This window comes from Triplophysa rosa, linkage group LG8, assembly GCF_024868665.1.
Source record: "Triplophysa rosa linkage group LG8, Trosa_1v2, whole genome shotgun sequence".
Classification (NCBI taxonomy): domain Eukaryota; kingdom Metazoa; phylum Chordata; class Actinopteri; order Cypriniformes; family Nemacheilidae; genus Triplophysa; species Triplophysa rosa.
The window spans coordinates 27,202,413-27,218,044 of NC_079897.1; the positions used below are offsets into that span (position 1 = coordinate 27,202,413).

General features: G+C 40.8%; 1 protein-coding gene across 1 annotated transcript in view; it reads left to right on the forward strand.

Annotated features, from left to right (window-relative positions):
* Positions 1-15,632, forward strand: part of grik3 (glutamate ionotropic receptor kainate type subunit 3) — a 110,975-nt gene that overhangs the window by 32,286 nt on the left and 63,057 nt on the right. Inside the window, exons 2-5 of the mRNA XM_057339242.1 lie at positions 8,007-8,180; positions 9,376-9,633; positions 11,592-11,773; positions 13,420-13,473. Of these exons, the coding sequence (XP_057195225.1) occupies positions 8,007-8,180; positions 9,376-9,633; positions 11,592-11,773; positions 13,420-13,473 (668 nt within the window). The remainder of the gene's footprint in view (positions 1-8,006; positions 8,181-9,375; positions 9,634-11,591; positions 11,774-13,419; positions 13,474-15,632) is intronic.

The following is a 15,632-nucleotide window of genomic DNA, read 5'->3' on the forward strand; positions in this document are numbered from 1 at the left end:
TGAGATGTGAAATAGCAGTTTGAACATTCTTCAAAGTGTCCTGTTTAGTGTTCCATGAAAGAATGAAACAGTCATTAACGCTTTAAAACAGTGACACACATGAAGGACACACATGTTATTGTCAATATGATTCACTAGGCAAACTCGTCAAGCGCTATTTCCTTCAAAAAGATGAATTTCCCATCACGTTTTCACGAGCAGGCTGTGTTGACCAACCAGAATGCAGAACTGCAGCAGTCAGTTAAATGTGAGATGTACAGTATTTCCTCAATGACCATAATGTGTTAATGAAGTCTGGCTGCGAGACTGTCTCCTGGTGCATATGGCTATCAGGGCCCAGATTGGGTGTGTGGGGCGGGTCCGTTGTGTTTTTGGCCTGGGTCCTTTATTGTTTCTCCAGAGCTTGGCAGAGGTTACCTGGCACAGGCTGGCACCCGTCTGAACCACCTGCATTTAACAATAACACTACACTGCTCATACACTCCTTCCTTCTTTCTCTGTGGGGCATCTTGGTATAGGGTTGTTTCTGAAAATCTGTTTGTTTGTTTGTTTGCTAGCCCTAATGTGCTTTCATCATCATATGTAACAGATACTGTGAGAGACTATGAAGTTAAGGTTTTAGGTTTTGTGTGTGTGTGTGTGTGTGTGAATATACCACAGAATTGTCTTATGTATTGAGCTAAGACCGGGCCGACCCAATGTATAAATTCACAGCAGCAGTAAAGTGATTGAGGAGATTATTTACGCGTCCTCTGAACGCATACTGCATACTTAAGCCGCGGTCACACTTGACTTTTCACTCCATTGACTTCCATTCATACACATGCGACAGACCGGAAACGCAAGCCCGTCCCGAAGATATTTTGCATTTCGCTGCGTAGCAAAGTTCAAGTTTGGTGAACTCTGACCTGCGAATTCGCGTCACTCGAGTGCGTGAGACCAATAGAAGATCAAAACGTCACAGCGTGAGTGACCTCTCGGTACAGAAATGTAAAAGATGGAGGAGTCACTCCCACCCATTTTCGCAGCACCGTCAGAACGAATTTTACATGTTCAAAGTGTAATATGACCGCGGCATTACACTGACAAATGCAGATGGAATTCATTAAAATCGGTGATGATGTCAACCAGTTCTCATAGGAAATACGTACCTCTGTACACTTTTTGCAGCGCCACAAAATACACACCATCAGGTACATATTGCAACCCGGTATCATAATTTCCAACAACAGAAACGTGAACAAAACCATATTATATTTGATTGGGGTGTAATGATTTAGAATTTAATCAGACGTTGTATTTTGTGTACGTTTATTAATTCGTACGCATGATTTAGATATATTTGACCCCACCCCTAAACCTAACAGTTTGTATAGTAAACAGCAGGGGTATTCAACTAAATTTGCTTGAGGTCCAGTAAATGAACCCTCCTTACCAGCCGAGCTCCGGACAATTAAATACCTAAAAACATCAATTGATGGTTTTTGGCAGACCAAAGAAATGAGCATATAAAACATTTTTATTGAACAAAATATATGATGTTCTCATTTGAATACTCATGTCTTTTCATATTTATAAGACAACAGAAGTAATCCTTCACAAAATATATCTGTTACGATTCCAGTCTGTTTTCCCTTGTCTTGTGGACTTTTAGTTTGTATGAGTTCCTGTTTCCTGTCCTGTGTTGTAGTCCTTTGTAGTTCTTTTGTTGATTGGTCTTTGTTAATTATCTTACCAGGTGTTTCTTGTTACTTTGATTTCCCCAATGTATTTAAAGCCCAGGGTTTCCTTTGTCTAGTGTGACACTGCAATTTGAAGCGTTCTCTCTGGCTGGATATCTGCCTTTGCCCTGTGGATTTGTTTGCGGGTTATTTGCGGGTTATTTGCCTGCTTTCTGGATTATTCTTTTGGATTACGTATTAATAAAACTGCATTTGGATCATCACCCCGTGTAACATTTGTGACAATATATTTGAATGCTGTTCTGTAATGTCCTTTAAGTTGCTTTTGTATAAAATATTTAATATCAACCATTAACAATGTCTGACAACAATATAATGAATGAAACAAATGCCTTATGTAAAATGCCTTAATCTCTAAACCTGCACCGATCATACATTCATTCAACATTAACAACTTTAAAGTTGCTGAACTGAGATGAACAAATACTGTAGCAGCATCAAGTTGTGACTAGGGTTGCGCGGTGTACCGGTGCTACGGTAGCATCGTGATGCTAAAGCTTCAATAAATACCCGCGATGCCTCTCTATTTTTGAAACGGTGGTACCGTAGGTAATGTTGCATATGCGCATTAATATTTATTTGAACACTTACATCTGCCTTTTTGCGGTGTTTATCTCCTAAATGAATGTGTGTTTTGAATGTCTCGGACGAGTTAATGATTCAAATTGGCGATTTGAACGAGTTGGTTAAATGATTCACTAACTCAGTGGAACATTGACGCCACCTACTGGCCGTTTCAGTTCTGCATTTAAAGTAAGCCTAATATTTCCCTTTATAAAGACTGCTGTATCAATTAAATTTGTCCAACATTTGAATTAGTCCTACGTGAAAATTGATCTAGTGTACTTTAGTATTTACTACAGTAAACTAGTAAAACTCATAGATACTAGTGTTTTTGAGTCTTATCAGAGTAAATATTTAAGTATACTACAGTATTTATAGTATTTACAAATGACTAAATGTAAATGTATTTGCTACAATTTATCCAATTACTACAGTTAATACAACAATATATTCTAGTGCAAAGTATAATACAGTTTACTATAGTAAATACAAAATGTTTAATCTACATCTGTGTTTTTTGTATAGATTTGAATTATATGGCACAGCATCGTGATACTACTTGGTATCGAGATACATCAGCTGGTATGGTATCGTAAGACATGTTTATGGTACCGTGACAACCCTAGTTGTGACTGATCATCCTCTGATAACATTTCAGCTCTTCTGGTGGCCGTTGCACCTGAAAGGGGGTTGTTTCATTATTTCTTTTAGTTTATGTCTTTCTTTTCCTTCTAAACGTGTTTCACAAGCAGCCTCCATGCACTCTTTTACTATTTCTCCATCAGTAAAGGGCTTATGTTGTTTTCCTAAGATCCACTGTGGATCATTCCTATGCTGGTTGTTGACAACTTTTGACAACCGCAACAGACTCCGAGCAAATGAGACGAACCGGCCTCGTACACGTCGATGCAGGAAGAATAAATGCGTATCTGTCGTCCCATTCATCTCGGAAAACACGGTTTTCTTTTCTAACTTTTGAAAATGCCATTGTTTTTCAGTCACTGACAGTTACATCTGTCTGCGCGCCGCTCTCGGCTCTCTTCACTGCATGACGTCTGAATGTAGCAACAGTGCATAGTAACGCTAACTGTCCATGCTCTACTGAGCAGCAGCCCTTGATGTGCCTGGTGTAATTTTGATTGTTTTAGAAAATAGCGTTTGGCATTGATGTATTTTATTATGTCAAAAGGCTTCCTGCGGTCCGCCAGTTGGCGACCCCTGTTATACAATATAAAATACAACACGTAACAAGACGATACAGCTACATATGCTGTTTATTTCAAAAGCGCAATTATTTCAAGCGTTCCGAGGCCAAAGAACAGACCCAAAAGCGGTCCGTCATAAAACTCTGATCGGGACCGGCTGCGTACAGTGACAGAATTCTAAAATTGCCGTCAGCTTTGATAGTAGAGGTGGGCGGATCGATCTAAATATCGATAGTATCGATGCCAACACTGGTATTGGTATCAGATCGATACAATTGTAATTGAATCGATATTTTAATTTAAATATCTCACCTCTACGTTCATTATACTTTGCTCGTGTCTTCTACCTCTACAATCCTGAGCAAACGCTGCTTTCACATCCTGGCCCACTTTGCTACTCCTCCCCCTCCTGCTGCGATTCGTTGTTGTGTCGTCACGTGACTCACTGACACAACGCGCCGAGGAGCAGCGAACTGAGTGAGCGAAGCTGATAGCACATTGAATGAGAGATCAGGATGGCCGAGAGGAAGAGAAGCGTTGTGACTTCAATACATTAATAAAAAATATTGTCTAAAGAATTGATCATTCATTCACCTGAGAAACAATGACATACTGCTCTCCCCTACACAAAAGTATTTTTTTAAGTAAAAAGTATCGTATTGGTATTGGTATCGGCAATACTGACCCTATATGTATTTGGTATCGGATCGATACCAAATTTTGCAGTATCGCCCAGCACTATTTGATAGTCTCTTGACAGTGTCTTGTGACTGGTTGCGTCATTACGCTAGCTTATGTTATGAAAGGCCATTGGCTGGCCTGCTGTACGCTTCAATAAAACACGACTGGGTGCATTCCTGGAGCGTGATCGTCAGCGACCGTACGGTTGGACTTGAAATGCAACACGACCCATTTGTTACACGTCTGACTTCTGTTTTCTTGTTGCGTGTTTATGTGATTGAGAAGTGGGTAGTTTACAATTTTTTAGGTATTTATAAAATCGTTTCAGAGGCAAATCGTGACACTGACACGCATTCTCTAGTGGACTAATACAGTTCTTCTCTTTAGCGCCTCCAGTGGACTTTTGTGCAATATGTACCTGATGGTACGAATTTTGTGGCGCTGCTTTCACGGTTAAATGTTCCATTTGTAGATGAGAGGTGATTGGTGCATGTTTATATCACCTGTCAAATTGATCAATCACACTCAGTCCCGCATTACTGACGGTGTCATTTTTATGTTGTTGCAACCCCCCAAAAAACATTTTTGCACCAGCCGGCACCGCCACAGGGCCCTATTCAACCTTAAAATCATTCTAACTGCCCTTGCTCTGAATCACAGTCTTCACGTCTTTACCCAACAGCTCTGACAAAATAATTCTGGTGTTAGAATAAGAAGAATGATTCAAAATGATTAAATAATTATTCAGAAATGTTTTATTTTAAAGTATGTTTTTGAATACTTGCCAACATTCTGTCAACACCCCCTACACTATAGCTCTTGTGTTTGTGAGAGCGAGTTTGGCACAAGACTGCAGTATGCTGGAGATATGAACGGCAAGCGAGTGAGATACAATGAGAGATGAATCGCACAACTCATTTGAGCTTAAAATGAGATTTTATAAATGTGTTGTTGTCTGACAGTTATGTGACGGAGTACATATGACCGCATGGGTCGGGGACATATATGCTGATGATAATGAATAAATGAGCCTTTGATAAAGGCTGATTCTTTATTTCTCTTTCTTTACAACCGCAGGCTTGTGCTTGATCGTCTGGTGTCATTTATATCATCATTGAAATGCTCTTGTAGCAAACCCTCCACATGCTCCCTGTATCTAACTATGGCCAACTATGGTCACTGTGAATGATGGAAAGCAAAAATAAATTCCCTTTATTTAATTGGCCTTCGATGAGCTTTCTACTATTTCAGATCTACTTATTTCTTTGTTTTTAGGGTATATATAAAAATAAAAATAAATTTTTGAAATGCAAGTATCCTACAGGCTATTTTCCCTATATTTCTGTCATTTATATTGTATATATACATAATATACACATTGCTTTACAACAATACATATACTTTAGATGTATTGAGGAATATAGAGGAATATCTCATATGTAAATTATTAGAAATTATTATTTAAAAAATGAAACATCCCCAAAATGATCTTAAATGAAAACTCTTCTTTATAATGTTATAAATGTTGTTTATGTTGTAATGTTAGTATTATATTCTGGTCCAAAACCAGAATCAAGTTTAAATACAGATAAATCATTGTATGTTTGTGTTGTATATATCCAATCCTTCTGCGAATTTTCAGATTTTATCGACGGCGGGCAGAAATGACACATCTTGTCTGTTTTGGTCTGCACACTGGCTCATTGTTTTCTCTTGTGAGAATGGACAGATGGACTGGGATAAATACAGCATCTCTTCATTGGCCAGTGTTGTGCACAATGCCGCTTGTTTGCCGTAATTGTTTAGTGCTGGCAATTGTCTGTTGCTTTCTGCTCTGCCATTGTGTAGTAAAGAAGAGAACAGTGCATGCTGGGAAAGAGAGCGCGTGCGGGGGGGGGGGGGTTACACACACGCACACACACGCACACACACACACACACACATAACACACACACGATGAGCTGGTGGTTGGGCTTCAGTATATTTGGGTGCATGGTGGCGACAGCAGCAGCAGAGCGCCAGGTGCCGTCACTTCATCTGCAGCTGAATCCACACTATGAATGACCGAACACAGGCCTTCTCTTTCTCTCTAATGTGAAGCTTAATAGTCCCATTGCCTTGAATAACACTTCCACACCATCTCTGGAAAAAGATTTGATTGTTTTAAGATTTTACAGTGAGAGCACAACCACATTATACTGGCACCATTTTACACAGAAGTCTCATATATTTATTTATTTACTATTGACTGTACAAAACGTGACCCTGTACAGCTGCACGTGTCTCATGATGCTCAGTTTAGAGCGATCCAATGAATTCTGACACATGATCAAATCAGCTCTGACACTTTCTATGATTATTCAGTAATTGTATGTTTTTACTGTACACATTTGACCCTTCAGAATACCCATAATATCTGTTACTGTGTGATTTTACAGGAATGCAAGTCATGTTGATAGTTTTAACAGTTTAGTCTTATAGATCTTTTCATTATTAAAAAGAGATTTTCTTTTTGTTTAATATTATATCAGTAGTCTGTAAAGGCTATTCAATGTTTATTGCTAAAAATGTACTACGACTTTTCTAGGTTTGTGAAGACAGTAGAGAAGATGTGTTTTCTGTATCACACATGACTCTTACGCTCTGAAGAGATTCATAAGATCACGTTTCCAAACGGGTTCATCCCGTCTGATGCTGAAGATGGGCTTTAAATATCAGATGAGTAGATACTGTACTGACTCAGACACAGCTTTCTCTCTGTCACTGAGCTTTATGGCTTATACGCGTGGAAGTAACCGCAAGAGAAAATCACGGCGGGACGTTTTTCTCTTACCGGGAGCCGATCTGCCCTCTTTATTAAATCTATTTTAGTGCTTCTGAGCAATGCACATTTTATCCTCTTAATAGTCAAATTAGTATATACTCCAGCAATTACTTAATGTACTCTAATGAGATTTCCCCACAAAACGGCAGGATTCATTTATTTTAATGCGTCGGGGCTCTTTCCATGCAGGGAGTTTATGCATCATGCCCCTTCAGAAGTCAAGCGCAGCCGGAGTCGTAAATGCGCATCTCATACTGGAGCTTTTCTTCTCCCGCCGGAGGACGAGCACCCGGGTGTTCAGGGTGTTGTTGACCTCTCTGCTCAGGTCTGGCTGAAGAACTCTTCAATATTCATGCGTTCGCACTTCTTGAAGGCACGCATGTTTAAAAACGCCCGCAGGTTGCTCTGTGTTTGGAGCTGCGTTTATCTCGTACGCTTACGCCGCATCCAATTCAATAACATTTGAAATCAACAACAACAGAATGCGATACTGTGTGAAATTGAATCAGGTGCTGAACAAACTTTGCTTTTCCAATATTTCTCGCTGGCTCATATCGCTGAAATAAGCTGAGAAGGTGAAGCAGGTCTAACGGTATTAATCCTCATGGGCTGGAGATTGCCCAGCGAGCTCCAGATGTTATCATCCTATTGTTTTCATAGGGTTCCATTGCACATCCAAAGTCAATAAACAGAGTTTGCTCCTCCACTCCCACAGTTGGTGGAATTTCTCAGCCTTAAAATGCATTTGGTAAAATCTCATGAGCTCACCAAAATAGCTTCACATCGTCTGCAGCTATAGGTCTGTGAGTGACCCGACCGCCTTAAGGAGGCGAGATACATTTATGTCTCTCTCTCTTTCTTTCTGCCTCAACATCCATTATAGCCTTGAACTTGACTTTCTCAAGAAACGTTCCTCTGAATGCAAAACACCTCCAGAGGTTTGGACGTGCCTCCGGGGTTGAAGCTGATTGTATTTCTCTTGTTTTTCAGGGGGAATTTTCGAACAGACCGATGGACCCGTGGCTCTCGTGAGCTCTGAGGAGCTGGCCTTTAAATTTGCAGTTAATAATATCAACAGAAACAGAACGTTGTTGCCCAACACAACGTTAACATATGACATTCAGAGGATTAATATCTACGACAGCTTTGAGGCCTCCAGAAAAGGTGAGTGACTGTAAATGTTTCATTACAAGGTCCTGTTATGTGACAGGCTCTTAGTAAATATTTGGGCAAAGCTCATTTGAATGAAGCTGTGAAATCAAAATCCGAATTTTGTGATGGTATATACAGACAAATATGGAGCAGAAATAGTATCTTCTTTTCCCGACGATGTAAAAACACGGTCCTAGCACTCCACTCTTACTGTGTCTGCAGTATATAGTATAGTATACAGTCTTTCATTATACAACGCAATTCACCTTTCATTTTGTATTAGGACGTTTTTAATAACCAATCCATTCTCATCAATTGTGTATAAACAACATGCTGTTGCAATATCGTGTAATAAGTACGCCAAAGTTCAATTGTGCTTGCATACGACATGTCAATTTTAGCATGCCTGCATATTATACGCCAATTTGTCCTATTAACCTGCACCCTAACCACGCTCAACCTAACGGTGTTATTTCAGTGTTTCCTCTTCATGCACATTTCAAAATGGCTGCTCTCCACTGAGGTTAATACAGTAGGAAGGATTGGCGTATGATATGCATGCAAACATTGACATATCGTATGCATGCACAATAGAATTTTGGCGTACGTATTACACGATATTGCAACAGCGTGTTATTTATACACATTTGATGAGAATGGGTTCGTTTTTAAAACATCATCATAAAAATGAAAGGTGAATTGCATTGTGGGATGCTTTGTATAATGAAACACTGCATACTATGAACTGTATACTGTAGAAAGCACAAATTCACTGGAATTTCATATTTTTTGTCTAAAAACAAGACTTATTTTCATAGGCCATTTTGCTCATCAAGAAAATGCATCTTGATTCAAGAATAAGACAAAAATACTAAGTAAGAAAGTCATTTGTTGCAGTGTATTACACGATATTGCAACAGTGTGTTATTTATACACACATTGACGAGAACAGGTCGTTAATAACAGTGAAATAAGAAAAACAACAGACATTAACAACATTTGTTAACCACATTGTGATAAATGTGTCAAACAGGTTTGGTTATGGATTCAAAACTAAAAATGTTTATTATGCTTTTGCTCTTTGTTGGTAGTATGCTGTTTACAGATGTATTGTTCACGTTGCGGTCATACAATAGAATCTTCCATGTGCAGTGACATTTCTGTCTTGACATTTCTTTCCACATGACCCGTCGTCTGCCGTCGCCAGCGTGTGACCAGCTGTCTTTAGGTGTAGTCGCCATTTTTGGGCCGTCTCACAGCTCCTCGTCCAACGCCGTGCAGTCTATCTGCAATGCCCTGGAAGTGCCACACATTCAAGTGCGATGGAAACACCATCCGATGGACAACAGGGACTCGTTTTATGCCAACCTGTACCCAGATTACTCTTCTCTTAGCTACGCTATCTTAGACCTGGTGCAGTTCCTCAAGTGGAAGACAGCCACTGTGGTTTATGATGACAGTACAGGTGAGACGTAATGCCTTTTATTGTCAAGTCTGTCACTGTAAACTCTGTCCCGAGATAAATCACCGCTCTGTAGCCAAAGTAGGATTGTCACCTTTAAGAGTTTATTTTAGACTCTGTACTTCAGCGATAAGACGCTGAAGTCTCTTAATTTGTCTGCCGCTGTCAAAATGAATCTAGCCATGGACAACAAACAGTTGAAATCAAAGAAATCAAACGCCACTGTTTCTGACAGCAAGACAATGGAAAGCATTACTGTGTCTATAAATATTCATTTAAACCATGACATTTATTATGAGCAAAATATGATCCTTTCAGTTTCTGCACTGCTAGCGCCACCGACAAATATGTAATTGTATTCAAAACAAAGTGTCTGATTTTGTCACACAATTGGTGTAACCCGTGTCACGCTGCTCAAACAAACAAAACCACTGTGTGTGTGGTCCGGGGTACATCAGCTCATGGCCTATAGTCATAACTTCATATTTCCTTACAAATAAACCACATAATACTGTAAATAACAAAAGTTGCTGTAAGTAAACTTCTTTAAGCATAAAAAATAAGAAAGTATATGGTCTACTTATGTTTTTCTCAAAACTATATTTAAATGTAAGTATAATTGACTTAAACACAAATATAGTACAAAAATAAGTAAGTATATTAAGTATATCCAAGTATATTTGCTCTACACTTTTAGTACTCTTTTAGTCTTTTGATGCAGATGTACTCTATCAAAGCATTACGAAGTATTCTAAGGGTTAGAAAAAAACAAATAAGTATTAGCTTTAAATACTGTCTTGTGCATGCAGGGTCATGTTTGTATTGTAACAATCCCATCATATAAATAGTACAAACACAGTAAACTACATTTACAATGTTAAGTTTGTTTGAAAACAAAGAAAGCTAGCAACACTGGCTCTAAAAGTGTTGTTGTTAGCTTTGAGCAAGAAATGAAACTTTTTATTAAAAATCTATCCATCCATCCCTTCCTATCTGTCTGGAAATTAAGTAAAGATATTTTGTAAATTTCCTGCTGTAAATATATCAAAACTTTATTGTTGTGAGTGGTTGCAGTAAAACCGTTTATAAAAATGGCGGGAAACACTTCTGCTGCCCGCTCAATACCCACTCACGTTTGGTGTCTATGTAAAGTTTAGAATTTCAGCTTTCGGGTTCATCTACCCTCCATAACGTCTTTACAGCGGTGAGCCAATAGAGAGCGTTCATTTATTTCCCTTCATTACTAATATGCATCTCTAAGGACTCTCAAGGAGATTTTCTCAATATTTAGATTTTTTTTTTTTTTTCTTTTTTTTTAATTTTTTTTCTAATTTTTTTCTTTTCTTATTTATCTTTTTTTTATTGTAATTTTTTTTATTTTTTTTTTTTTTTTTTTTTTTTTTTTTATTTAAAAAAAATGACCCATAAGACTGGTTTTGTTGTCCAGTGTCTCATTTATTATATGTTTCAGTTTATTTCAAGTGTACAATAATTGCTTTCCAGTTTCCTTTGAGTTATGTCATTTTGACATCATTTTATCAAATGATTTGTGCCACACTGTTGCATAGAACTGTCATTTAGTCCATTTTGAAACTGATCCAGTCAATGTTTATTTCTTTGTTAACGGAATAAAACACTTATTTCAACTATTTAACCCTGTTAACTGCTGGAGGCTTGTCTGTTTGTAGATGCATTAACACCATAGATAGACCTTGACGCCCTGTATTCTTCTATAAGTCACATTTGTGGCCAGACATTAAACCCATTTTGGGTTGGATTGTTTAATAGCTTGTTGAATACCAGACAAATTCACACGTGTCATCTCTGGGAAAATGTTGGGATTAAATGGGTTAAGTATGATTAATAAAACGAACTTCAGTTATACTTATATAATCTAGGACAGTTATGCGTTTTTGAAACTCTTATTTTCATGAGTGACTGACAGAGCTCTTCTGGTGCAGGATTGATCCGGCTTCAGGAGTTAATAATGGCTCCGTCCAGATACAACATCAGACTGAAGATCAGACAGCTCCCTCTGGATACCACGGACACCAGACCTCTGCTCAAGGAAATGAAAAGAAGCCGCGAGTTTCGCATTATCTTCGACTGTAGCCACACAATGGCAGCACAGATCCTCAAACAAGTGAGTTCACGCTCTGTGAAAACAAGACTTCTGCTGTCTGCTAAGTTACTTTTGGGAGGTTTTAAGTGAAACCTTAGGCATGTACGTTTTGCTTTAGGCATCATGCAGATTTGGCTGTCATTCGAAGAGGTTCAGTGGCTCCCAAAAATTTATTTGATGCTTAAAGGAATAGTTTAGTCCACATATGAAAATTGTGACCCTGCCTGTGAAAACCCAGCTAAAGTTATGTTTTACTGGGTTCTATATAAAACCGTTCAACATTTATGACCTCGATATCTTGATATCTTTAATATGGTCTACGTAAGATGAAATCAATAACTGAAATCAAACTCAGAATTAGATGTGGGTGAGGAAACTATGAGAGAAGTTTCATATTTGGGTGAACTTATCCCTGAATCTATGGATAGTATGAATTATATCATGAATTATCATTCATGCTTTCCTGTGGCTCAGTGGTTAGAGCGTGGCGCTAGCAACGTCAAGGTCATGGGTTGGATAGGGATAAAAGGGATAGGGATAGCACATACTCCAACACAAACGTACAGTATAATGCGATGTAAGTGGCTTTGGATAAAAGCGTCTGCCAAATGAATACATGTTGTGTAAATGTCATGTACATGTGTCACATCAGTGATTAGTTTGCAGGTCTGATTTTTGTTCTCTAATGAAGAGCAAGTTTCAGCATGTGTTCACCTCAGCAGGTTTAACTGAAGGCTATATTGCTTGACATCTGATCTCATGTTGTGTCGCTCTGTGTGCTCTCAGGGCTCTTAATAAGCTTAGACCTGCGGTCAGCTGTCTACAACCTGTCTGAGACTGTTTCCTCGCTGTCAGCCTCAGCTGAACCTCTGGCCGTCCCTCAGGCCAATGAGAAATACCCTGGACACTAAGTCCCAGAAGTCTTTAAGAGGCTTGTGTGTGTGTGCAGCCCTTTGTGTAAAATGAAATCGCTTCAGACTTCTGAACAAACCTGAATGATTGCGGTCTGGAGGAAGGGAAGAGTTTAGCGTAACCTTGAGTTTCTGCGTGACGGATGGCATGATTAAAGCAGCTGGGGATTTCTGAATGAAGATTGAGAGGAATTGATTGGCAGAGGGTGTGGCCAATATAGAGAAAAGTCACTATATTTGATTAAGGGAACACCCTCCCGCCCATCAAAACCCTCATGTGCCACACCTTTCACATGTCTTCTTTAGAAATGTTTAAATGTGCTGCAAAAACATGCACATCACGCCAAACACCATTCGTTGCTGTGTGTCTCCTTTACCAAAAAAAATGCAGATGTGCACAGTCTGAGAGCTACTGCTGAGATTTTCAGCAACAACAAAAAAAAGGTATTCAACATCCACTTATTTTGTATGTGGAAGAACTCGTTTTGTACTCCACAAAAAGTAACCGAGGTTTGAAATGAGTAAATGAGTGTGAACCTTTCCGTTAAGTGGCCTTATTACCAAGGGAATGCCAGCAGGAGTCCTCCGCTGTGCCGTACGACATGACAAAACACAATAGATCAAACTGACTGGAGCGGCTGCTGGCGGTTCTGATGCAATCTCATTTGTTAAACATTGCTGTGTTTGCCGGCACAAACATCGCAAATGACTGTAACATGACATACTGACCCTTCTCATGGTTTTGTCTTCCCACAGGCCCAGATGATGGGAATGATGACAGAGTACTATCACTACATCTTCACCACTCTGGTAATGTACCGCAACTTCAATCTCATTCCTTCTTGTGCTACTTCCACTTTGTTCTTTAATGAATAGCTTTTAATTGTAGATGAGCTTTGTATTCAGTCTGCAATAGCAATTTCACTTCAGCCTTAATGGAGTTTCTGGCGGGCCGGTGTAAATGTTAATCTTTCCCTCCGCCTCAAATCAACAGAACGTCGTTGTAGCTGGTTCGCTATGATAAGGAAGGAAGAGGACGAGGTTGGCGGTACTGACGCTAGCTTTATTGCTTTGCCACACAAGAAATCAAAAGTCAATTCATACAACATATAAATCCATGGCTTTTCCTTCAGCCCGGTTCGAGAAGATAATAATCCAGCAAAGTCCTTCTTTCTCTACAGAGAGGTTCTGTGGTCGTGGCAGCCCATGTTCAGTCCTTCTCTCTCTCTCTGTTGTGTGCTTCTTGGGTCTTTATATATCATCTCCCCGCGCCCTTACTGGAATAAGACACAGGTGTTGGATGTTTGCATTTACTCTACTCACTTACCGCTCATCTCCTGACTCTCTCTCCTGCCGCAGACCTCGCTAAACCACGCCCCCCTCGCCACATACCCCCACCGCCTGCCTCAGGCTGGGGAGCCGTCCGGCCTGCAGCCCCCCCCCATTCCTGGAGAGGAAGTCGGCTACAACCATTTTTCCACCCGGCCTGTGGACCACCTGAAACTTAAAAGGCTGTAGAGCCAGATACCAACGGGTGATCCTGGCGTTGGTATCTTTCATGCTGTGGAGCCACTGCAGGGGAGCGTGGTCCGAACAGAGGGTGAATTCCCGGCCCAGGAGGTAGTATCTAAGGGTGAGAACGGCCCATCTGATGGCCAAACACTCTTTTTCGATGGTGCTGTACTTAGTCTCTCTCTTTGATAGCTTGCGGCTAATGTACAGCACCGGCCGTTCCTCACCCCCCACCTCCTGTGCCAGGACGGCACCCAGCCCTCTGTCCGACGCGTCAGTCTGCAACAAGAAAGGGAGAGAAAAGTCAGGAGAGTGTAAGAGCGGCCCACCACACAGGGCAGCCTTCACTTGGGAAAATGCCTGCTGGCACTGCTCCGTCCATTGGACCGGATCTGGTGCCTCCTTTTTAGTAAGATCAGTCAGCGGGCTGGTGATGTCCGAATATTTGGGCACAAAATGTCTGTAATATCCCGCCAGCCCCAGGAACTGTCTTACCTCCTTTTTGGTCTTGGGACTCGGGCAGGTCGCAATGGTTGCGGTCTTATTAATTTGGGGCCGCACTTGTCCGTGTCCCAAGTGGAAGCCCAGATACCTAACCTCCACCCGCCCAACCGCGCACTTCTTCGGGTTGGCCGTGAGACCGGCCGCCCTCAGCGCTCCCAGGACCGCCCTCAAGTGTTGGATATGCCACTGCCAGTCGTTGCTATAAATGATGATATCATCTAGATAAGCAGTGGCATATGCCGTATGGGGTCAGAGGATACGGTCCATGAGGCGCTGAAAGGTGGCCGGCACTCCGAACAAGCCGAACGGAAGTGTCACGAATTGGTGTAATCCGAACGGCGTGGTGAAGGCTGTTTTTTCCTTAGATAATGGCGATAGGGGGATCTGCCAGTACCCTTTCGTTAAGTCCAATGTCGAATAAAAACGAGCCGTGCATAGCCGGTCCAGTAATTCGTCGACCCGTGGCATTGGATAGGCATCGAACTTCGATACCGCGTTCACTTTGCGGTACCACACAGAACCTGACTGAGCCGTCCGTCTTGGAAACCAAAACTATCGGGCTCGCCCAGTCACTGTTGGATTCTTCTATTACCCCCATCTTGAGCATTGCCGCTAATTCCGTCTGAACCACATTTTTCTTGTGCTCAGGTATACGATAGGGCCGGCTACGAACTACTACGCCCGGCACCGTCTCGATATGGTGCTGAATGAGTTTCGTGCTTCCAGGTAGGGGCGAGAACACGTCTGCAAATTCCGCTTGCAACCTGGCTATGTCCGTGAGCTGGGAGGGAGAGATGATCTCCTTCCAGAGCCAGAGCGAGTGATTGTGGTTTTATATTCGCTTCTGGTCCCAGATCATCCTCTCCACTAATTACCGTCGCCAGCATCACTGGTTCCACCTCCTGCCATTTTTTAAGGAGATTGAGGTGGTAAATTTGACGTGCCCCGCTCCT